Source organism: Triticum aestivum, chromosome 7A (genome assembly GCF_018294505.1).
Source record: "Triticum aestivum cultivar Chinese Spring chromosome 7A, IWGSC CS RefSeq v2.1, whole genome shotgun sequence".
NCBI lineage: Eukaryota > Viridiplantae > Streptophyta > Magnoliopsida > Poales > Poaceae > Triticum > Triticum aestivum.
In genome coordinates, this window is record NC_057812.1 from 600,088,299 (window position 1) to 600,114,617 (window position 26,319).

At 45.1% G+C, this 26,319-nt stretch overlaps 1 protein-coding gene across 1 annotated transcript; it reads left to right on the plus strand.

Moving 5' to 3' along the window:
• Window positions 1-24,236: 24,236 nt before the first annotated feature.
• LOC123152533 (glycine-rich cell wall structural protein 1.0-like) lies at window positions 24,237-25,054 on the plus strand. The gene has a single exon (XM_044572059.1). It carries the CDS (start codon window positions 24,269-24,271, stop codon window positions 24,833-24,835), a length of 567 nt encoding a protein of 188 aa, XP_044427994.1. The 5' UTR covers window positions 24,237-24,268; the 3' UTR covers window positions 24,836-25,054.
• Window positions 25,055-26,319: the final 1,265 nt, after the last annotated feature.

Consider the following 26,319-nt stretch of genomic DNA (forward strand, 5'->3'; position numbering starts at 1 on the left):
TAGAACCGGGACTTCAACGACGTTTTGAACGTCATGGAGCATATGAGATGTTCCAGGAGTTGAAGTTAATATTTCAAGCAAATGCCCGGATTGAGAGATATGAAGTCTCCAATAAGTTCTATAGCTGCAAGATGGAGGAGAACAGTTCTGTCAGTGAGCATATACTCAAAATGTCTGGGTATAATAATCACTTGATTCAAATGGGAGTTAATCTTCCAGATGATTGCGTCATTGACAGAATTCTCCAATCACTGCCACCAAGCTACAAGAGCTTCGTGATGAACTATAATATGCAAGGGATGAATAAGACTATTCCCGAGCTCTTCGCAATGCTAAAAGCTGCGGAGGTAGAAATCAAAAAGGAGCATCAAGTGTTGATGGTCAACAAGACCACTAGTTTCAAGAAAAAGGGCAAAGGGAAGAAGAAGGGGAACTTCAAGAAGAACAGCAAGCAAGTTGCTGCTCAAGAGAAGAAACCCAAGTCTGGACCTAAGCCTGAAACTGAGTGCTTCTACTGCAAGCAGACTGGTCACTGGAAGCGGAACTGCCCCAAGTATTTGGCGGATAAGAAGGATGGCAAGGTGAACAAAGGTATATGTGATATACATGTTGTTGATGTGTACCTTACTAATGCTCGCAGTAGCACCTAGGTATTTGATACTGATTCTGTTGCTAATATTTGCAACTCGAAACAGGGACTACGGATTAAGCGAAGATTGGCTAAGGACGAGGTGACGATGCGCGTGGGAAACGGTTCCAAAGTCGATGTGATCGCAGTCGGCACGCTACCTCTACATCTACCTTCGGGATTAATATTAGACCTAAATAATTGTTATTTGGTGCCAGCGTTAAGCATGAACATTATATCTGGATCTTGTTTGATGCGAGACGGTTATTCATTTAAATCAGAGAATAATGGTTGTTCTATTTATATGAGTAATATCTTTTATGGTCATGCACCCTTGAAGAGTGGTCTATTCTTATTAAATCTCGATAGTAGTAACACACATCTTCATAATGTTGAAACCAAAAGATGCAGAGTTGATAATGATAGTGCAACTTATTTGTGGCACTGTCATTTAGGTCATATCGGTATAAAGCGCATGAAGAAACTCCGTACTGATGGACTTTTGGAACCACTTGATTATGAATCACTTGGTACTTGCGAACCGTGCCTCATGGGCAAGATGACTAAAACATCGTTCTCCGGTACTATGGAGAGAGCAACAGATTTGTTGGAAATCATACATACAGATGTATGTGGTCCGATGAATATTGAGGCTCGTGGCGGATATCGTTATTTTCTCACCTTCACAGATGACTTAAGCAGATATGAGTATATCTACTTAATGAAACATAAGTCTGAGACATTTGAAAAGTTCAAAGAATTTCAGAGTGAAGTTGAAAATCATCGTAACAAGAAAATAAAGTTTCTACGATCTGATCGTGGAGGAGAATATTTGAGTTACGAGTTTGGTGTACATTTGAAACAATGCGGAATAGTTTCACAACTCACGACACCCGGAACACCACAGCGTAATGGTGTGTCCGAACGTCGTAATCGTACTTTACTAGATATGGTGCGATCTATGATGTCTCTTACTGATTTACCGCTATCATTTTGGGATTATGCTTTGGAGACGGCCGCATTCACGTTAAATAGGGCACCATCAAAATCCGTTGAGACGACGCCTTATGAACTTTGGTTTGGCAAGAAACCAAAGTTGTCGTTTATGAAAGTTTGGGGCTGCGATGCTTATGTGAAAAAGCTTCAACCTGATAAGCTCGAACCCAAATCGGAGAAATGTGTCTTCATAGGATATCCAAAGGAGACTATTGGATACACCTTCTATCACCGATCCAAAGGCAAGACTTTTGTTGATAAGTTCGGAAACTTTCTAGAGAAGGAGTTTCTCTCGAAAGAAGTGAGTGGGAGGAAAGTAGAACTTGATGAGGTAACTGTACCTGCTCCCTTATTGGAAAGTAGTGCATCACAGAAAACTGTTTCTGTGACACCTACACCAATTAGTGAGGAAGCTAATGATAATGATCATGAAACTTCAGAACAAGATACTACTGAACCTCGTAGATCAACCAGAGTAAGATCCGCACCAGAGTGGTACGGTAATCCTATTCTGGAAGTCATGCTACTAGATCATGATGAACCTACGAACTATGAAGAAGCGATGGTGTGCCCAGATTCCGCAAAATGGCTTGAAGCCATGAAATCTGAGAAGGGATCCATGTATGAGAACAAAGTATGGACTTCGGTTGACTTGCCCAATGATCGGCAAGCAATTGAGAATAAATGGATCTTCAAGAAGAATACTGACGCCGACGGTAATATTACTATCTACAAAGCTCGACTTGTCGCAAAAGGGTTTCGGCAAGTTCAAGGGATTGACTACGATGAGACCTTCTCACCCGTAGCGATGCTTAAGTCTGTCCGAATCATGTTAGCAATTGCCGCATTTTATGATTATGAAATTTGGCATATGGATGTCAAAACTGCATTCCTGAATGGATTTCTGGAAGAAGAGTTGTATATGATGCAACCGGAGGATTTTGTCGATCCAAAGGGAGCTAACAAAGTGTGCAAGCTCCAGCGATCCATTTATGGACTGGTGCAAGCCTCTCAGAGTTGGAATAAACGCTTTGATAGTGTGATCAAAGCATTTGGTTTTATACAGACTTTTGGAGAAGCCTGTATTTACAAGAAAGTGAGTGGGAGCTCTGTAGCATTTCTGATATTATATGTGGATGACATATTACTGATCGGAAATGATATAGAATTTCTGGATGGCATAAAGGGATACTTGAATAAAAGTTTTTCAATGAAAGACCTCGGTAAAGCTGCTTACATATTAGGCATAAAGATCTATAGAGATAGATCAAGACGCTTAATTGGACTTTCACAAAGCACATACCTTGACAAGATTTTGAAAAAGTTCAAAATGGATCAAGAAAAGAAAGGGTTCTTGCCTGTGTTACAAGGTGTGAAGTTGAGTCGGACTCAATGCCCGACCACTGCAGAAGATAGAGAAAAGATGAAAGATGTTCCCTATGCTTCAGCCATAGGCTCTATCATGTATGCAATGCTGTGTACCAGACCTGATGTGTGCCTTGCTATAAGTCTAGCAGGGAGGTACCAAAGTAATCCAGGAGTGGATCACTGGACAGCGGTCAAGAACATCCTGAAGTACCTGAAAAGGACTAAGGATATGTTTCTCGTATATGGAGGTGACAAAGAGCTCATCGTAAACGGTTCGTTGATGCAAGCTTTGACACTGATCCGGACGATTCTAAATCGCAAACCGGATACGTGTTTACATTAAACGGTGGAGCTGTCAGTTGGTGAAGTTCTAAACAAAGCGTTGTGGCGGGATCTACGTGTGAAGCGGAATACATAGCTGCTTCGGAAGCAGCAAATGAAGGAGTCTGGATGAAGGAGTTCATATCCGATCTAGGTGTCGTACCTAGTGCATCGGGTCCAATGAAAATCTTTTGTGACAATACAGGTGCAATTGCCTTGGCAAAGGAATCTAGATTTCACAAGAGAACCAAGCACATCAAGAGACGCTTCAATTCCATCCGGGATCTAGTCCAGGTGGGAGACATAGAGATTTGCAAGATACATACAGATCTGAATGTTGCAGACCCGTTGACTAAGCCTCTTCCACGAGCAAAACATGATCAGCACCAAGGCTCCATGGGTGTTAGAATCATTACTGTGTAATCTAGATTATTGACTCTAGTGCAAGTGGGAGACTGGAGGAAATATGCCCTAGAGGCAATAATAAAGTTATTATTTATTTCCTTATATCATGATAAAAGTTTATTATTCATGCTAGAATTGTATTAACCGGAAACATAATACATGTGTGAATACATAGACAAACAGAGTGTCACTAGTATGCCTCTACTAGACTAGCTTGTTAATCAAAGATGGTTATGTTTCCTAACCATGGACAAAGAGTTATCATCTGATTAACAGGATCACATCATTAGTTGAATGATCTGATTGACATGACCCATCCCATTAGCTTAGCACCCGATCGTTTAGTATGTTGCTATTGCTTTCTTCATGACTTATACATGTTCCTATGACTATGAGATTATGCAACTCCCGTTTTCCAGAGGAACACTTTGTGTGCTACCAAACGTTACAACGTAATTGGGTGATTATAAAGGAGCTCTACAGGTGTCTCCAAAGTTACATGTTGGGTTGGCGTATTTCGAGATTAGGATTCGTCACTCTGATTGTCAGAGAGGTATCTCTGGGCCCTCTCGGTAATGCACATCACTTAAGCCTTGCAAGCATTGCAACTAATGAGTTAGTTGTGGGATGATGTATTACAGAATGAATAAAGAGACTTGCCGGTAACGAGATTGAACTAGGTATGGGATACCGACGATGGAATCTCGGGCAAGTAACATACCGATGACAAAGGGAACAACGTATGTTGTTATGCGGTCTGACCGATAAAAGATCTTCGTAGAATATGTAGGAGCCAATATGAGCATCCAGGTTCCGCTATTGGTTATTGACCGGAGACGTGTCTCGGTCATGTCTACATTGTTCTCGAACCCGTAGGGTCCGCACGCTTAAGGTTACGATGGCAGTTATATTATGAGTTTATGCATTTTGATGTACCGAAGGTTGTTCGAAGTCCCGGATGTGATCACGGACATGACGAGGAGTCTCGAAATGGTCGAGACATAAAGTTTGATATATTGAAAGCCTATGTTTGGATATCGGAAGTGTTCCGGGTGAAATCGGGATTTTACCGGAGTACCGGGAGGTTACCGGAACCCCCCGGGAGCTATATGGGCCTAAGTGGGCCTTAGTGGAAAAGAGAAGGAGCAGCCCAAGATGGGGGCCGCGCGCCCCTCCCCTCCCTTGGTCCGAATAGGACAAGGAGAGGGGGCCGGCCCCCCTCTCTCTTTTCCCCCCTCCGCGAATCCTATTCCAACTAGGATTGGGGGGGGATCCTACTCCCAGAGGGAGTAGGACTCCTCCTGGCGCGCCTCTCCTAGGCCGGCCGCCCCCCCCCCCCCCTTGAGCCTTTATATACGGAGGCAGGGGCACCCCAGAGAAACACAAGTTGATCCACGTGATCATATTCTTAGCCGTGTTCGGTGCCCCCTTCCACCATAGTCCTCGATAATATTGTAGCGGTGCTTAGGCGAAGCCCTGCTGCAGTAGTACATCAAGATCGTCACCACGCCGTCGTGCTGACGGAACTCTTCCCCGACACTTTGCTGGATCGGAGTCCGGGGATCGTCATCGAGCTGAACGTGTGCTAGAACTCGGAGGTGCCGTAGTTTCGGTGCTTGATCGGTCGGGCCGTGAAGACGTATGATTACATCAACCAAACGCTTCCATTGTCGATCTACAAGGGTACATAGATCATACTCTCCCCTCTCATTGCTATGCATCACTATGATCTTGCGTGAGCGTAGGAAATTTTTTGAAATTACTACGAAACCCAACAAATTATCCATCATTGATCCATTTCCTACGAGCTTTTCACATATTGACCTTTGCTAAGTTACTCTTCCTTTACCACTGTTAGAAGTGCTACAAAACTGCTACTTTTACTTTTGCCATCATTAACGTTATTCCATACTACTTTGCTACTAAATACTTTGCTGCAGATATTAAGTCTTTCATGTGTGGTTGCATTGGCAACTCAGATGCTAATACTTGAGAATATTTTGACTCCCCTTGTGTCGAATCAATAAATTTGGGTTGAATACTCTACCCTCAAAAACTATTACGATCCCCTATACTTGTGGATTATCAGCATGTGGTTGAGGCGGCTTGGGCTTGGCCGTTGAGGCCTTTGGCCAGCCCAGCACCAATACAACAGCCGAAGTGGATAAGGAGGGGATGGGTGGGAAAGTCATTTTGAGTGTTTCCGTGATGTACGGGTGGATCCTACACCGGCCATTCTGCATTGTTAGTCGTTTCTTTGAGATTTGTTAAGGTTTGTGTCCTACTCAGGAAGACGAGACGGCGGCGACTCCCTGAAGATGGAATAAAGGTCTCCCCGTCTAGTCCCCGTTCCGGTGGTGCGTCTAGCATCGTTGGTGGGCATGTGGAGGTGTGTCTTCGGTGGATCTATCCTCGATGGATTTTCTCGAATCTGGTTTTGGTTCGTCTATGTTCGTGTGTCTTCAGGTTGGATCCTTTTGATCTATGTTATTCTTCATCAGCGGCGGTTGCTATTCTGGTGCGCTGGTCCTACGGGGCCTTAGCACGATGACTTTCCGACTGTCAACTACAACAAGTTGTGCACGACTCCAGCGAGGAAGGGGTGATGACAGTGGGATGAAGGCATTGACGAGGAAGTCAACACAGTCAATACTAGTCGCTTCAGCAAAAAAACCAGCATCGGCCTAGTTATGTGATATTATTGGGCGGTGGAGGAGCCTCCCAATGTGACCTGGAACCCAGCGTTGGTCGGACATCTACAGTGCCATACAGTGCACCGCCGTCCTTGTGGATGGACGCCGAGCCCTAGTCACCACCGGCCCCGCCACGGCCAGAGCATGCACCGCCCACCCCACTTTGGCAACCACCACAAGGGCTGCCTATCATTTTTGGCAGTCACCGCCCTACATCGACCTCACCTTCGTCGATGAGGACGGCGACGAGTTAAGACAACGCGCGACGGGCAACACGGCGACCACCGACTGGCAGATTTAGGGTTTCTTTTTTTCTTTTTATTATGTTTATTTCATGCTCGGCGTGTGGACGTTTAATAGTTATGTAATACATATATATATATATATATATCATTTTACTATTTATGTTTATTTTCATTGTTTTCAAAATATTTAAGTCCAAAAGCGGACAAATGTTTTAGGTTCAGTGGCCGGTTGGGCGCAGCGACGGCCGGACAACCGATACCAGATGCGAGCGTCTGTTTTGCGAACAAACCGGACATCCGTTTGCAGTCACACGTTCGAGTTTACCTTAGGGCATGTTTGGATGATTGGCTCACATCTGGCTTGCACCTGCGATGCAGTTTTCAGCCCTGCAGAAAAAGAGAAAGGTCCACATTTCAACCTTGAGCTAACCACTCGGTTTAATTTACAATCCTGAACTACGAAACCGACCGAAATACATCCCAAACTAACCCCAAGGTCCAAAACTCAACTCTCATCTTGGTTTTGAGTTGGTCAAGTGGTTTTGACCACAGTCAATGCTTATTGGACTGTTGATTGGGCACTCCAGATTTTTTTATTAAAGACCTCTTGCTCCCTCTCTCTCTGCCAAAGGGTGATGGACGTCAACGGCAGACGGCTGGAGCCGGCCCTTGTTGTTTCCGTCGCTGTTGTCCCAAGCTCCCGTGATGCCCCTCCCGCCCGACCATCGACCAACTCCCCTCCAACTGCCATGCAGCAATGCCACCTCAGCGCCGCCAGCGCGAAGCAGCTCGGTGGCGAGGTCAACGGAGACCACACGGTGCAGTACGAGCACGTTAGCGCCCTTCAACCAGCACCGGACGGCAAGCTTGTATGGCTTGTCAAGGTCCACCCGTGGAGATAGCGTCCATGAGGGCTCGCCGGAGTCGACGAAGACGATTCGACATCAGTTCATGAAATATACTAAAAGTAAGCCCTCTGGGGTTTTCGGTGGTATAGTATCCGAGACCGCGAACCAATCTGTGCTTGGATGTTTAGGATGACTGTGGTATCCCCAGTTCACCAGGGTTCAAATCCTTATGCTCACATATTTTTGGATTTATTTCAGGATTTATGGCGATGCACATTAAGTGGGAGAAAATGTTCTCATTGACTACGAGGCGCTTGTGATGTCTTTGTCAATCTCAAGATGATATATCGACTCAGTCTTTCGGAGATGCTTATAGGGATAGAGTGTGCGTGTGTGTTCACGCTTATCAGCCTGAGTGTATGTGTATATATATGAGTGCTTGTGTCTGTACTATGTTCTAAAAAGATATAGAGGCATGGTAGAGCTAGTGACACTCGACCATCTGATCAAAGATTCTTTGTGCCGTTGTCGAATTTGGGGCTGATTTGGTCTCAGTCGTCGGATTTTTACTCTGACTGCTCTCGGCCATCTTATAAACTTTGAATTGCACCTTTGTGTAATTTTTTTAAAAAATATACACTGGTAGAAAAAGAGGCTTCCGTCCAGCCCCATTAGTCGCGAAACTGTAGGAACCGCGACTAATGAAGTCTTTAGTCGCGGTTCGACCGACGAACCGCGACCAAAGGCTTGGGCCAGGGCGCTCGGTGGCCAGCTGGTGCACGTGAGGGGCTTTAGTCGCGGTTGGCCAGGCCAACCGCGACTAAAGGTGCCCAAAGGCCTTTAGTCGCGGTTGGCTTGGCCAACCGCGACTAAAGCTCCTCCCCTATATATACCAGTTCAGCGCACTCACTTAGCCATTTGGTGCCACTTCTCTTCACAAGGGGGTGTAGGTTTGCTTTTGGTTCCTCTTATGCACACAAGGTGTTTGATGAAATGCCCAACAGCGTGAAACAAACATGATATGAAGTGTTGGAGCCACACTTGAGGTTCCTCCTCGATCGCGGTTAGCAACTTGAACCTTTCATGCATGTGTGTCATTGATAAAATATGCATGTGTGTTGTTCATTGTTTAATTTCTATTGTTTATAGCTAGTTACTTTAACAAATGCATGATGGTTAATTATATATTTTATATTATAATAATGCAGATGAATCGGCAATGGATGTACGGTAACCGACTCTCCCGCGAGTTCACTACGGGTTTGAAAGATTTCCTCGTAGTGGCTAATGCGAACAAGCAGAAGGGTTTTGTTATCTGTCCATGTGTTGACTGTAAGAATCAGAAGGGTTACTCTTCCTCAAGAGAAGTTCACCTGCACCTGCTTCGGCACGGTTTCATGCCAAGCTATAATTGTTGGACCAAGCATGGAGAAAGAGGGGTTATAATGGAAGAAGATGAAGAAGGGGATGATTTCATCGATGAAAGCTATCTTGCTCATTTCGGTGATACTTTCATGGAGGATGCTGAAGGTGAAGGGGAAGGTGAAGGGGAAGGTGAAGGGGAAGGTGAAGGTGAAGGTGAAGAAGAGGCACGTGATGAGACCGTTGATGATCTTGGTCGGACCATTGCTGATGCACGGAGACGCTGCGAAACTGAAAAGGAGAGGGAGAATTTGGATCGCATGTTAGAGGATCACAGAAAGTCGTTGTACCCTGGATGCGATGATGGTCTGAAAAAGCTGGGCTGCACACTGGATTTGCTGAAATGGAAGGCACAGGCAGGTGTAGCTGACTCGGCATTTGAAAACTTGCTGAAAATGTTGAAGAATATGTTTCCAAAGAATAACGAGTTGCCCGCCAGTACGTACGAAGCAAAGAAGGTTGTCTGCCCTCTAGGTTTAGAGGTTCTGAAGATACATGCATGCATCAACGACTGCATCCTCTACCGCGGTGAATACGAGAATTTGAATGAATGCCCGGTATGCACTGCATTGCGTTATAAGATCAGAGGCGATGACCCTGGTGACGATGTTGAGGGCGGGAAACCCAGGAAGAGGGTTCCCGCCAAGGTGATGTGGTATGCTCCTATAATACCACGGTTGAAACGTCTGTTCAGGAACAAAGAGCATGCCAAGTTGTTGCGATGGCACAAAGAGGACCGTAAGTCGGACGGGGAGTTGAGACACACCGCAGATGGAACGCAATGGAGAAAGATCGACAGAGAGTTCAAAGATTTTGCAGCTGACGCAAGGAACATAAGATTTGGTCTAAGTACAGATGGCATGAATCCTTTTGGCGAGCAGAGCTCCAGCCATAGCACCTGGCCCGTGACTCTATGCATCTACAACCTTCCTCCTTGGTTGTGCATGAAGCGGAAGTTCATTATGATGCCAGTGCTCATCCAAGGTCCGAAGCAACCCGGCAACGACATCGATGTGTACCTAAGGCCATTAGTTGATGAACTTTTACAGCTGTGGGGCAGACCTGGTGTCCGTGTGTGGGATGAGCACAAAAAAGAGGAATTTAACCTACGAGCGTTGCTTTTCGTAACCATCAACGATTGGCCTGCTCTTAGTAACCTTTCGGGACTGTCAAATAAGGGATACAATGCATGCACGCACTGCTTACATGAGACTGAAAGTGTACATTTGCCAAATTGTAAGAAGAACGTGTACCTTGGGCATCGTCGATTTCTTCCGAAAATTCATCCAGTAAGAAAGAAAGGCAAGCATTACAACGGCAAGGCAGATCACCGGCCGAAGCCTGCGGAACGCACTGGTGCTGAGGTATTTGATATGGTCAAGGATTTGAAAGTCATCTTTGGAAAGGGTCCTGGCGGACAATCAGTTCCGAAGGGAGCTGACGGGCACGCAGCCATGTGGAAGAAGAAATCTATATTCTGGGAGCTAGAATATTGGAAAGTCCTAGAAGTCCGCTCTGCAATCGACGTGATGCACGTTACGAAGAATATTTGCGTGAACCTCCTAAGCTTCTTGGGCGTGTATGGGAAGACAAATGATACAAAGGAAGCACGGCAGGACCAGCAACGTTTGAAAGACCCTGATGACCGGCATCCGGAATGGTTTCAAGGTCGTGCCAGCTACGCTCTGACCAAAGAAGAGAAGGTCATCTTTTTTGAATGCCTGAGCAGTATGAAGGTCCCGTCTGGATTCTCGTCCAATATAAAGGGAATAATAAACATGGCGGAGAAAAAGTTCCAAAACCTGAAGTCTCACGACTGCCACGTGATTATGACGCAATTGCTTCCGATTGCTTTGAGGGGGCTCCTGCCGGAAAATGTTCGAGTAGCCATTGTGAAGCTATGTGCATTCCTCAATGCAATCTCTCAGAAGGTAATCAATCCAGAAGATCTACCACGGTTACAGAACGATGTGATCCAATGTCTTGTCAGTTTCGAGTTGGTGTTCCCGCCATCCTTCTTCAATATTATGACGCACCTCTTGGTTCACCTAGTCGAAGAGATTTTCATTCTCGGTCCTGTATTTCTACACAATATGTTCCCCTTCGAGAGGTTCATGGGAGTATTAAAGAAATATGTTCGTAACCGTGCTAGGCCAGAAGGAAGCATCGCCAAGGGCTATGGAAATGAGGAGGTAATTGAGTTTTGTGTTGACTTTGTTCCTGACCTTAAGCCGATTGGTCTTCCTCGATCGCGGCACGAGGGGAGACTAAGTGGAAAAGGCACGATCGGAAGGAAATCAACGACATGTATGGACGGCCATTCTCTGACTGAAGCACACCACACTGTACTGACCAATTCCAGCTTGGTGGCTCCGTACTTTGAGAAACACAAGAATATTTTACGCTCGGACAACCCGGGGAAGCCTGAATCCTGGATTAGGAAGGCCCACATGGAGACTTTCGGCAGTTGGTTGAGAAAACATTTAATGAATGACAATGATGTTGTAGATCAGCTGTACATGTTGGCCAAGACACCATCTTCGACTATAACGACTTTCCAAGGGTACGAGATAAATGGGAATACATTTTACACGATCGCCCAAGATAAAAAGAGCACCAACCAAAACAGTGGTGTCCGCTTTGATGCAGCAACCGAGAATGGGCAAAAGGTCACATATTATGGTTACATAGAGGAGATATGGGAACTTGACTATGGACCCTCCTTTAAGGTCCCTTTGTTCCGGTGCAAATGGTTCAAGCTAACAGGAGGTGGGGTAAAGGTGGACCAGCAATACGGAATGACAATGGTGGATTTCAACAATCTTGGTTACCTTGACGAACCATTCGTCCTAGCGAAAGATGTCGCTCAGGTTTTCTATGTGAAGGACATGAGTAGCAAACCGAGGAAACGGAAAGATAAGAAAACGATCAGTACATCATGCGATGATCCAAAGCGCCACATTGTTCTTTCAGGGAAAAGAAACATCGTGGGAGTGGAGGACAAGACAGACATGTCAGAAGATTATAATATGTTTGCTGAAATTCCGCCCTTCAAAGTGAACACCGACCCAAGCATTAAGTTAAATGATGAGGATGCTCCATGGATACGGCACAATCGTAAGCAAGCAGGGACACAAGGGAAGAAATGATGTGTAATAATTTATTGTACCAAACTTTGTTGAATGGATCATGTGAATTATATTACCCGTGATGTGTTTGGTGTCCATTTTCGAATGATTCGAGATACCACTGATGATACATGAAATTTGGAGTGATTTAGTCATACTCCTGCCTAGGCGTATAAATTTTGAATTGAATTAGTTTTATTTTCTGAATTTTTTGATATATTATTTGTATTTTTAACATTTTGAATTGAATTAGTTTTATTTTTCTTAATTTTTTGATATATTATTTGTATTTTTAGAATTTTGAATTGAATTAGTTTTATTTTTCTGAATTTTTTGATATAATATTTGTGTTTTTAACATATTGAATTGAATTAGTTTTATTTTTCTGAATTTTTTGATATATTATTTGTATTTTTAACATTTTGAATTGAATTAGTTTTATTTTTCTTAATTTTTTGATATATTATTTGTATTTTTAGAATTTTGAATTGAATTAGTTTTATTTTTCTGAATTTTTTGATATAATATTTGTGTTTTTAACATATTGAATTGAATTAGTTTTATTTTTCTGAATTTTTCGATATATTATTTGTATTTTTAAGATTTTGAAAAAGAAAAAGTATTTTAAAAATACCTTTAGTCGCGGTTGGCCTGCCCAACCGCGACTAAAGGTCGTTGCGCGCGGGAACGAAAAACCCGCCAAAAAAGCCCTTTAGTCGCGGGTCGCCTCCCCAACCGCGACTAAAGGTTACCCTTTAGTCGCGGGTCGCCTCCCCAACCGCGACTAAAGGTTGCCCTTTAGTCGCGGGTCGCCTCCCCAACCGCGACTAAAGGGGGGGCTATAAATACAAGGGCCCGACCCGTCGCGGGCATTTCTCGTCTTCTCTGCCGCGCCGAAGGCCTGCCGCCGTCGCCCTCGCCCTCGACGCCGCCCGCCGTCGCCCTCGCCCTCGACGCCGCCCGCCGTCGCCCGCCGCCCCCTCTCGCCCACGTACGGCGCCCGCCGCCCCCTCTCGCCCTCGTACGCCGCCCGCCGTCGCCCGCCGCCCCCTCTCGCCCACGTCCGTCGCCCGCCGCCCCCTCTCGCCCACGCCGGCCGGCCTCCCTCGCCCACCGCGCCGCCTCTCGCCCGCCCTCAACGCCGCCGCCCGCCGTCGCCCGCCGCCCCCTCTCGCCCACGTACAGAGAGCTAGCGAGATCGTGGAGAGGGAGAGAGAATTTTTTTTGTTCTTTTTAATTTTAACTAGTTAATTAGTTTAACAAAAACGGTAAAATAACTTAACAAAAAACGTATAACCGTAAAATAACTTAATTAACAAAAAACGTATAACTTAACAAATAACCGTAAAATTTGATAATTAACAAAAAAAACGTATATACGGAGAGGGGGCGGCGAGGGGGGCGGCGATGCGCGCGGTGTTTTTTTTAGGGATCGAGAGGGGGCGGCGAGGGTTATACATGTGTGTTGTCCTCGCCTCCCTCTCCGTGACGCCGTCGTCTGCCGCCCCGTCTCGCGCTCTACCGCGACACCCTCTCCCACCCCTTCCTCGCCCCCTCCTTTTGCCACCGCCCTTTCGCCACCGCCACCGCCACCGCCCCCCTTCTTCACTTAATTAATTTGTTTTTACTACATGTTTTCAGGACTGACATAATGGCGGACGATAGAGCTGACCCGATTATGGACAACTATGATCCGGACGGTGAAGCACATATGTTCGGCATCATAAACGGCGATATTCTATATGTGCCGACCGGACAAGAAGAAGATGATATCTCTTCTTATCTGAACCTTGACGGTGAAGATGAAGGGCGCCGTCAGCAAGATGATGCCGAACAAACGTCGATAAACGACGATCTTCAAATGGAAGTAGCAACCACCTCCGGCGCCGAGGTATATATATACATTGAGCCTCTGGTGATACAAACTAACTGATTTGAATAAATATGTGTGGACTAACGCGCGCGACTCTCTTTCTTATTTTAGCCCTCGGCCGGATCGTCGAAACAATCGAGTACGTCGTCAAAGCGTGGCGCAACCAAGACGATGAAACAAGGAGAAACATGCACCATCGAGGTTGTCGACAGTGCAACCGGCAGGCCGCTGGAGCCCCGCAAGAACGCCACCAAGTTTGTCAACCAATGCGGAGCCATTGTTAGAGACAACGTCTCGATCACCGTCCAGGAGTGGAATAAGCCAAAGAAGGCACGAATTGCTGGTTTCACTTTTGTCGATAAGAGAACAAAAAAAGATTGCTTCAAGAAGCTTATGGAACATTTCGTTCTACCTCCGGAATACAACAAATTCGATGAGGAGGGTAACAAGATTGAGGAAAACAAGGAGAGGAGGAGGCTAGTCAAACAGTTCGCTCTTCATAAGATGGCCGACGCATTCCGGAAATTCAAGCAAAATCTAGCCCATGACTTTGTCAAGCAGAACAAGACTCCGGATTTCAAAGGACAATATGAGAAACTGAAACATGATTGGCCAGAATTTGTGAAGCAAAAGAAATCGGAGCAGTTCATTCAAATATCGAAAAAAATAAGGAAAATGCGGCTAAGAAGGAGTACAATCATATTATGGGGCCAGGAGGGTATCGCCTTTGGGAGCCTAGGTGGGAGAAGATGGAGAACGAGCTGAGGGCGCGAGGAATCCGTCCAGGTACGGAGGGATGGGACCCAAGGGCCAAAAGCTGGTGGTACGGGCATGGGGGAACGCTGAACCCGGAGACAGGGGAGTGTGTTTACCGGGGCAAAATAATTAAACCCACCCAAGCCCTTATTGACGCAATGAGGGATGCTCAAGAGGGGAAGATCAAGTTCAACAGAGAGAACGACGCGCTGACAAAAGCCCTCGGGAATCCTGAACACGGAGGACGTGTACGAGGCATGGGGCACATTCCGTGGAAAATAGGGTTCCCCCAGAACGATGACCCGTACGGTTACAGAAGCCGGAAGAGAAAGATGGATCGGGAAGCAGATGTTGTGGCGCGGTTGGCATCGGAAATGGATGTGATGAAGAAAACCGTGAGTGTACTAGTAGCCGAACGAGATGCAGCTCGGGCGCAGCATGAAGATCATCCAGCGGATCTCAGAAGCCAGCAGCGGAGAAGCAGTGTGGCTTCCACGGAGGCCCCACCGGCTGGTGCAGATGCACCGACGATCGAAATTACTGCACCGGAGCCTCTGGTGGTCGAAATTACTGCACCGGAGCCTCTGGTGGTCGAAATTACTGCACCGGAGCCTCCTCGCTACCCCGTGGACGATATAAAGGAGATGAAAGAATGTCATCTGTATTATCCTATCGGGAACATGTCCATGAAGGTAGCCATCGGCAGTGCTTTACCATGTTTACCTGGAGCACTCCACCACAACAACCCCATTCAAGATGGCTATGCTCGTGTCACGGTGGAGGACATAGTCCAAGGGTTTGAGGACCTGGAGATTGACATTGCTACACCTGAAGGGGAGAAAAGACTTGGAGATGTCAAGCGCCATTTCATTCTATGGCAAAAGAAGTTTATCAAGTTTCCAGGCGAGGCGCCAAGGACAACAAGTCCACCCCCCTACGGTGGTGGCGGTTCACCTACACCTCCGTCACGTCAGCCGACGCCCCCCAGTCCACAACGTCCGGCGGGTGATCAGACGCCGCCCCCCAGTCCTCGTCCGGCGGGTGATCAGACGCCGCCCCCCAATCCACCTCCGGCAAAGAAGCAGAAGCAGTCCTGGATTATTAACCCGGACCCTTATGTACCTAAGACCACAAAGGTACCGGAGCCATCATTGAAGCCTCTCCCCACAAGGCCTTGGGAACGTAGTGCCGAGGAAACTGCCGCGGCCGCGGCTGCTGATCATGAGAAATGGAAGGCGGACTGCAAGAAGAAAAGAGAGCCCGAGCCCAAGCCAGTATTTTCTGATGAGCAAAAGAAGTGGGCTAAGTCATTTTTGAGCACACCGTCCCAAGCCGCGAAGAATCTGCCTGACGACTATGCACGTGAACTTCGTAGGCAGGCACTCATGTTGAAGGAGAAGAAAGAGCGGGCGGAGAACCAGGAGAACAAAGCCTTGGAGGAGGCCGAGAAAACGGAATTAGAAAGTAAAAAAAGCGGGAAACGAGTTGCCCAGCTCGGGGAACAAAGTAAACAATCGATTGCCCCGCTTATAGTGAAAGCCGCCGGTCCGGATGACCCCGATATCATAGCAGCTGCGGCAGCACATGGATTGACTGTAACGAGTGCCAGAGAACAAGCGGCCAACTTAGGTATTACTCTTCGTGAACTGTTAGGCCTTGATGAGGCGCCAGTGAAGGAGGTAGTAATTACATATGTGAAGAATGGGCCTCTCGTCGAGCCTGCGCAGGAAGAGGATCTACCTCCACAAATGAAAGGTCTGCTGAAATGGTACAAGGGTTACATAAAAAATAAAAACGCCAAAGAATATATTTATGCGGAAGTTAGATATGAGCATCACTTCAAACATTACTATGTACAAATTCATCTGAGTGAATTGTTCCAGCTTTTCAATCTGCGCGAGCTCGACAAATCTATCATCAGTTGCTACGTTCTGTAAGTGATTTATTTCTACCCCATCTCGTTCATATTGCCTGCACTATATATATGTCCTAACTATATTGTTGTGTCCGCTATTATACATGCAGAATGAAGATTAAGGAATGCAGAGTAAGGAACATCCATGATGTTGGGTTCATTGACCCACACATCGTTAATGGATATGTGTTGGAGCATCACCCCGCCGACATGGAGGCAGACCTGTGGCAGTTTCTTACAAAGCAGGAACTCAAAAGTGATATTCTATTTCCTTACCATTTTGGGTGAGTGTTTCTGTCTTGAGCACATTCTCTTTTGTTTACTCCATGCATGGTATGTGGCCGGCTAATCGATGAGTTATGCATGACGTACTGTGCATGTATCGTGTCCGCAGGTTCCACTGGATTCTGCTAGTAATTAAAGTTGACACCTCAGAATGTCTCGTCCACGACTCTCTGAATAAGGATCCAAAGCTTTGGGTCGACATGAGAAGAATGCTGCAGAAGTAATTATTTTCATTCATTTGCGCTCTATATCGATCGGCCTATTTCGTTCATTTCCTAATATCAAGTAACTAATAACTCTCTTGTTCATTTAATTTTCTTTGCCTCGTAGGGTTTGGAGACGGTTCGTAGATACAAAGGTCGGTGAATTCAAAAAAGAGCTAGAATTCAAAAGGGCAAAGGCTAAGAATGGTGAGGATATTCAGCCAGCGGGGACCAATCTATGTGCATACTATGTCTGTGAGATGATCCGGAGATACACCTCTGAGCGGGTTCCGAGTGATACCAATGCTCAGAGGAATAACCTCCGGATGATGCTTAGTCCAGAAGCTCGCTTCCGACCACTTCAAGAGGAACTAGCTGGATGGTTCAGGAGGGAAGTCCTCCATCCTAAAGGAGAACACCATTACGAGGACGTAGAACTTTATATGCATTAAATTATGTATGGAAACTTGTTCAAAATTGTATATGGTCATCCGATGATATTGAATATATATTGTATATTCCTCTTGAATTCTTTTTGGTTCTAATTTCAAATTTGTTTGAAATTGTACATTCATATGCATGTATGTAGTACCGTAGAATATGTGAAACTCCTTCAAAATTAAAATAAAGCACAAAAGAAATAAAACAATACAAATTAAACAGAAAACAGGTTTAGGGGGGGCTAAAACCCTAAACCTGCGGCGGCCTTTAGTCGCGGTTGGCCAGAAGAACCGCGACTAAAGGTCCTCCGCCCCGACGGCCGCCTGGCGCCCACGTGGACGGGCCTTTAGTCGTGGTTCTTAAGCAACCGCGACTAAAGGGTGGGGCCTTTAGTCGCGCCCGTTGGGTCGCGGTTGCGCAACCGCGACTAATGGCAGTTGCGAACCGCGACCAAAGGCCCTTTTTCCACCAGTGATAGGTGGGCTTTAGGCACATATAAATAATATTTTCCATCCATAGTTGTGAGGTGTATCCAAATGCCCGTGTTGTTCGTTCTATGGCGACATGGGCGGTTCCTGATCTACAGCCGCCGGTCTCCTCTCACCATCCAGGCCCCTCGCCGCCAGAAAAGGAGGCTGCCAGGCAAAGCCAAAAGCGGCGAACGATGGCGAGGACCATCTGCTCAGGGTGCAACATGCTCGAGGTGACTTTGTGGGGCACAACGAGTCTTGGTGGGCAGCGGCCATGGCCTGGTTGCATGGCTAGGTGGTGTTCCTGGTTGAGCACGGTGGCGTTTGGTGGCTAAGGGCTCCATCGTGGTGGATCTGCCTTCTGGTTTCTCATTGTGCCATGGGGGATCGGTTCTGGGGCGGTGACACATCGGTTCCGACGGTGTTGTCCATCTACTCGTTTCTTCCCCTTGCGCCCGTTCTTGGTGACCTCTAGTCTACGTTAAGTGGCGTCTGGGCTCCTTGACGGCAATCAGACCAATTCTCGGGACAGCAGTGGCGAGGTCGGCCGTGATAGCATCTATGTGTGACATTTCATGATCACCTCGGCTTGTGGAATTGGTCTCGCTACAGATTGTTGGGAATCGTTGCATGGAAAAACAAAAAAAATTATACGCACACGCAATGATCTATTCATAAAGATGCATAGCAATAAGGGGGAGAGTGTGTCTATGTACCCTTATAGACCATAAGCGGAAGCGTTAACACGGTTGATGTAGTCGAACTTCTTCACACTTCAACCGATCAAGTATCGAACGCACGACACCTCCGCATTCTACACTCGTTCAGCTCGGTGACATCCTTCGCCTTCTTGATTCAGCAAGACGTCGAGGTAGTAGATGAGTTCCGTCAGCACGACGGCATGATGACGGTGATGGTGAAATGATCTCCGCAGGGCTTCACCTAAGCACTACGAAAATATGACCAGCAGTGTAAACGGTGAAGGGGGCGCCACACACGACTAGGCAATTTTCTGGTGTGTGCTAGGCGCCCGCTTCCCACATATATATATATAGATGGGAGGGAGGGAAGAGCAGCCATAGGACGCACCCAAGTAGGAGGAATCCTACTTGGAGTCCCTCCCAAGTCGTGCCCCCCTGCCATATATAACCGAGGGGGAAGAAAAGAGGAGGGAGAGGAAGGAAGTGGGAATCCTAATCCACACTTTCCTTTCCCTTCTCCCCTTTCCTTCTCCTCCTTAGGCCGGCCCATATGGGGGGAGCACCAGCCCCTTGTGGCTGGTGAGTTTCCCCTCTTGGCCCATAAGGCTCATATCTTTTGCCGGGGGTGCCCGGAACCCCCTCTGGTGACCTGATAAGTATCTGGTACCCCTAGAAACCCTTCCGGTGTCCGAATACCATCGTCCTATATATCAATCTTTACCTCTCGACCATTTCAAGACTCGTCATCATGTATATGATCTCATTAGGATTCCGAACAACATTCGGTCACCAAATCACATAACTCATATAATACTATATCATCATCGAACGTTAAGCGTGCGGACCATACGGGTTCGAGAACTATGTAGACATGACCGAGATACTTCTCCGGTCAATAAGCAATAGCGGAACCTAGATGCCCATATTGGCTCCTACATATTCTACGAAGATCTTTATCGGTCGAACCGTTATGACAACATACGCAATTCCCTTTGTCCATCGAAATGTTACTTGCCCGAGATTCGATCATCGGTATCTCTATACCTAGTTTAATCTTGTTACCGGCAAGTCTCTTTACTCGTTCCGTAATACATCACCTCGTGACTAACTCCTTAGTTGTTTGCTTGCAAGCTTATGATGTATATTACCGAGAGGGTCCAGAGATACATCTCCGATACTCGGAGTGACAAATCCTAATCTCGATCTATGCCAACTCAACAAACACCTTCGGAGATACCTATAGAGCATCTTTATAATCACCCAGTTATGTTGTGACGTTTGATAGCACACAAGGCATTCCTTCGGTATCTGGGAGAGTTGCATAATCTCATAGTCGAAGAAATATGTATTTGATATGAAGAAAGCAATAGCAATAAAACTGAACGATCATTACGCCAAGCTAACGGATGGATCTTGTCCATCACATCATTCTCCTAATGATGTGATCCCATTATCAAATGACAACACATGTCTATGGTCAGGAAACCTTAGCCATCTTTGATCAATGAGCTAGTCTAGTAGAGGCTTACTAGGGACATGGTATTTGTTTATGTATTCGCACATGTATTTAGGTTTTCAATCAATACAATTCTAGCATGAATAATAAACCTTTATTATGAATAAGGAAATATAAAACAACAACTTTATTATTGCCTCTATGGCATATTTCCTTCAAAGATTGCAATCACCATTGAAAGGTCTTTGTGAGAGTTTCATCCATGTAGATCTGGTGGATGACTTTGGTGGTGAGATGCAAGCTATGGACGAAGTCTTGACGCGGAGGGGTGGTTGTAAAGTGACAATGATGCGTCACATGTAGTTGTTGGGATCAATGAAAAGTGGTGACAACAACACAATGAGTGACTAAGGTGGTGATGCTACTTGAGAACCCGATCTCGAGCTCCGGGGTGAAAGCCTAGGTCTGGCTCAAGTTGGGTATACCAGTCGATGACCATGTTTTATGTCGTTACCTTGTTCAAAGAATTGCTCTCAATGCTTGGTCTAACTTTTCAGCGTGAAAACCTAGATTATCGCCTTGGGTTGTTGGATCTGGTGATGGTGGCGCCCCCTTCCTGAAGGCGTTGTTGTTGAAGAGCCTCGTCGTCCGTGTGGTGTCACCAGAAGGTCGGTGCAGTTATAGTTTGCTAATATCGGATCTGATCGCTTTGTTTTTCTCTTATTTCCTCGCTTACACATAACTTTGATCTTATGTGAATTTGCTATTTGCCAGCGTGTGTTGGTGTTGTTGTGTGTGTCCTAACTATGCAAAGGACAGGTGTGTGCTGATTGTGTTTGTATCCTCTTGATGCTTCATTTTTGAGTCAATAAAACCCACCCTTTATCAAAAATATAAATAATAATTCCATAGAATTTCAAAGGTCCATGTGGAGTGTCATGACATGGTGATTGGAAGTTTAGTACCAGCTCATGAGTGGATGAGAGTTGAGCCCCTTTATATGGGATTCTATTCCACATGTTATTAGAGCTTGAGAAGAGGAGTGGCTCCTGTGTGATCCTCCTCCGCCTGCCTCACCCCACAGACATCGTGTTTCGTGAATGGGCTCAGCTCATACCTCATACTATGTCATGTGTGCGCTTATTTTTGCCATTCTGGAACGTATAATTAATTTGGTAATTAATTGCAAGCCATTGTCAGATAAGCTACGAATCCGAGACATCGGATCACGGGGTTGTTGCCGATTCGGGTGTGAGCCTAACCCCACGTCTCCCTACCCCGACCTCTTATATATTAGTGGGTCGGCAACGGCAACCCTAGTCGTCACGCAGATCATATCACATCTGTTCTACCTCCTTGTGCACAACCCATTGATGTCCGACGCTCATTGTTGATGCTTCTGCCTACACAGTTGTACGAGGGAGCACACCTTCGAGACCCTGCCTTTTGCGACCCTGCAGCGGGGAAAGGGTGATTAGATCTTTGGGGAGCGTCTCAGGCGCGACTGGTCGCTAATGTTCGTATATGTTCTCTACTTCGACTACATCCTTGGCATTCCCGGCTTCGACATGGGTGAAAACTTCGAGGCCGCCAAGAAGAAGGCTATCGAGGATGTTGTCGCTGTAGTGGTGGTTTTAACCTGGATGAATCCGCTCTATGAGTAGAAGTAGCGCTACTGCTAAGTACTAGTACTAGTAGCACTATTATTGCTGGTTGTTGCCCTGCGCTACTACTAAGTAGGAGTGGCGTTCCTAAATTAGCCCGCGTTAATGCTAAGATTTTATCTATAAGCTTTCTCCTAGTAGTGTGGCCAACTGTTAGGTATGATCTCTTAAGCCCTCTGATGTTTATTCTTGTGTTAGTCGTACTAGTTGTTTACATGGATGAACCTGCTCTATGAGTAGTACGTTCTCACCTGGTAAGCTATCCGTATGAATCCATACCTAATAATAAAGTGGCTATTGTTTCTTGCGATACGTCACGGTAATTGCCCCTAAACTTGTAAAATACTACCCAACAATGCCACCTATAAGTGATAAAAAAATGTTTCATATGGGGAAATTCCCAGCCTGGGCCGGCCCATGCAGTAGGGACCTCCTTTTTTAAAAATGAAAGTAGGGACCTCATATACTGCGCTTTGCGCGCTGCAAGAAGACGCATCCCCCATTTGGGTCGGCCCAAGTCCGGGCGGCCTGTTTTTTTAATTTCTTTTTTTTTATTTTTATTTTCCTTTTTTATTTTTTATACTTTAAACAATTTGGGAGTTCAAAAAAGTTCCGAAAACTGAAAAAAGAGAATTTTTAAATAAAATATTTAATAAATCATAAAATTTTAGTGGATTCAAAAAATGTTTGTGATAAAGACTGTTTGCTTATTCGAAAAAAATTCAATTTTTTGAAAACAAATGTTTGAGAGATCGAAAAATGTTCATGATTTTTTTAAAAGTCTGCGTATTAAAAAATGTTCATGAGATTGAACAAGATTTCGCCAATTCAAAAAATGTTCATGAATTGAAAAATATGCTATAAATTAAAAAAATCGTGACTTACAAAATATTTTATTCATTCATAAAATGTTCGCCGATTCAAAAACTGATCATGCATTTTCAAAAATGTTTATTAAATCAAAAATTGTTCCACCAATTTCCAAAAATATGTTTGTCCATTTTAGAAATGTTTGTTGATTTAAGAAAATTGTTAAAAAAATGTCCACAAATTTTAGAAAATGTTTGCAAATAGTATTAGATGTTCATGAATTCAAAAAATGTTCTTGATTTTAGAAAATGTTTGAAAATTTGTAAATGTGTTCATGAATTTTAAAAATGTTCACGATTTCAAATATGTTCATGAATTTAAAAAAAGTTCATGATTTCACGAAATTGAGAGTGTTAGTGTATCTCGATGATGCAGCAAAATGTGATCATGGCCATTGGAGATTATGATTTTTTTTCTTCCGTTGCAATGCACGGGCCCTTTTTCTAGTTTAATATAATATTGCAATCATTATTATTTATTATGGATTAAATTAATTGGAAAATCGCTAATTTGTCCAACATTTTCCTTATCCCAGGTTTTGTCATAGGGAAAGGTGTGACAGCTCCCGGGTGCAGGGGCACCCTCATGAACAGTAACTTCAAACAATATGAAAAGAAAATCAAAAAAATCTGAAATTTTGGGGGATCAAATATGATAAAACTTTTGATGTTGTTGCAAATTTTCAGCCAGAAATAACACTCGAGGAGCCCTCATCAAAAAAACAAAACTACTGCTCAAAACTACACATAACTTTGAACACTGATTTTGTGTTTTTTTTGTGAGGGCTTCACGAATGTTTTTTGATGCTAAAACTTTGCATGAACGTTGAATGTTTGATCATATTTGATCCCCCAAAGTTTTAGATTTTTTTGATTTGTTTTTCATATTGTTTTGCATTTACTGTTCATGAGGGTGCCCCTGCACCCGGGAGCTGAAAGTCCAGTCTCTTTGTCATATCACGTAACGGCATATATCTACTCCTACAATGGTACGGATTTCTGTACTCTTATCATACTGTATAGGCATAGTTACTTGGATAGATAAACGGATTAATCCGTGATTAATTAACTTCATTCACATGCTCTCTAGCTGCAGATGAAACTTGCAGGAGATCGTTTCATTGATTAGCCTGATACTGCAGATCGGCTACTCGTTCTAGGAAGCTCCCCTCCAATTAACTTTGCACAACATGAACTATCCATTAACTCAAGTCAAATCTGACATGGTTTTTTAAGTCAATATATGCATGGCACGATGTTTCAGTGATAACCATGCATGTAAGTTTACTCCCACTATGCCACTATGGATATGGGATAACCCTAGAAGGAAGCAAAGGTGCAGGAAGTTGCTGGCATACAATGGACATTAACCAGTTTACTTTCAGCTGCCAAGTCGTCGCCTACTCGGTCAAACAAGATTAGCGTGATCGGAGCCGATCCGCTTGACATAAGAAAGAACCCACTAGGTCAAGTAGATGCTCGAACATACATTTGCAAGATCACCTCAATGCTATATATACCCATTCATTTCCATGGTCTACCATCAGCCGATCTCATCTAGCACTTGGCTACACTCTCACAATGGCTGCCATTAAGCTTGTGTCACTTAGCTTGGTTGTGCTGCTGAGCATTGGGTTAGCCAGCGCCACTAGGGTAGTTAGATACGCCAGCTCCACGGGGACAGGCTCGGGAGTGGGGAATGGTGGTGGCACTGTGAACGGTAGCGGTGGAGGGACTGGGAGTGGCAATGGGAATGCCTACAGTGGTAGTAGTGGAGCCCATGCAAATGCGGGAGGGGGCGGTAGCGGGGGTGGTGCGTCGCAGGATGGCGGCACCGGACATGGCGCTGGGTCCGGCGACGGCTCAAGCTCTAGCTATACGAGCGACGGAAGATATACCTATGGTGGTGATTCTTATGCAGGCGGTAATGGTGCCGGCAGCGGCGGCGGACAGGCAGCGGGCCCTGGTTCCAGCGGTTACGGAGCCGGTGGTGGTGCTGGTTCTGGCTCTAGCGCGGCAAGTGGTGGCTGGTACCCCTATGCGAATGCCAATGCTAATGGTAACGGTGGAGGCACAGGAACTGGTCAGAACGGCGGCGGCGGTGGCGGCACAGGAGGTGGCAGCGGTAATGCTGGTGCATACCCTTAAGTTATCTTTATCTATGTGATAGATCTGAAGATGGAGCCCAGACTTTTATGTTTTTTCTTTCTTTCTGTTTGCACCTTGTGGCCCCGTTAGTTTGCGGCGTTTAAGTTCTTGTATGATTTTTCATGTATACTAGTAGTATGGATGAATCAATAATGGGCCCCATCAACTTGTGTTATTACTCTTCGCTACCTTGGAATTTCAATTCATGTTTCTTGTCTCTATATCAGACCGACAAATGAAGTGTTTCAGAAAACGGTTAAATACCTGGAATGCTGGAAACCAAGCCCCTTGCTCTAGTTGGGTAGAAGGCCGTTTTGGCTATTGGGTGCATATGCTCCCTAATGAACAGTGAATTCAAAATAAATAGTAAATAAAATTTAAAAATTCTGAATTTATTCGTAGATGTTCTTGTTAGTGTAACAAGTGTGCTTGTCAATTTTCGTGCGAAATAGAATGACGGTGCTTCGTCGGTAAAAAAAGCAAAATAAATGTAACATTTGGAGGTAACATTTGTCGCTCGACTTGTGTTTTTTGCACAGATCAAAATACTTGGGCTATCCTCCTAAAAATTTGTAGGTAGCGTTTTGGTGTGACAATGGTCACATCTATTCTTTTCAAAAAAAATTACATTTGGAAAAAACAAATTGATGGGCAGGAGCATATGCTTCCAAGAGCTGAATTGGATTTCCGTATAGTATACAGCTAAACGAAGAATATGAGGCCGTAATATTTCGGGACGGAGGGAGTAAGTAGTTAGCAAAAGCGTAGAAAAAAATTTGTTTCGTGTGTGGGTTGGGAAGGAAAGGCCTCTGAATCAATCATTGCATTTCTTCGTGTGATGTTTTCTTTGCTCCCTTGCTTGGGCTAGGTTGTACACGTCACACATACAAATACAAATTATTCACTACCAGCTATATCTTTGTAGGTCTACTCCATAAAATTTTCCTATTTTATAGTTTTGTAGGGTGGGGGGCATATGTCCCCTAGCCGTGATGTATGTAACACCCTGATAATCAACCTACAGTAACCTCACCCTAATATGCCATGTCATTATGTCTCCTAGCCGTGACTTATTTTACATGGATCAAATGGGATGTTGACCCCTGCCAAGTTCCACAAAGGGGTCTCATTCTCGATTTCGAAGAGGAAGGCATCCACGGGTCGGGCGGCACCTCTTGGCGTATTGGTACAAGAATGCAGCTTGCAAATATTCCTGCAGAAAAATGTATTCTCTATCAGAAACAATCTAACATGTTCAGGTAACTCATATATGGATATGATTAAGTACCTCCCGATGTGGGTGATGCGGAGGAGGAAGACCCAAATGAATAAGGCGACGAGGAGCACTAGGAAGCCTTCTTTCGGGTCACTCATGTAGACCTCAAAAATGAAGGAACAAATGATGCAAATGATGTAGAATATGCTGATAAAAATAATCCCTATCATGCCATCATTCGTCTTGTAGAATTTTTCATTCATTACCA

Bases quoted from the DNA above. Each gene is read 5' to 3' on its own strand.
- LOC123152533 (XM_044572059.1), top strand. From the start codon at position 24,269: ATGGCTGCCATTAAGCTTGTGTCACTTAGCTTGGTTGTGCTGCTGAGC.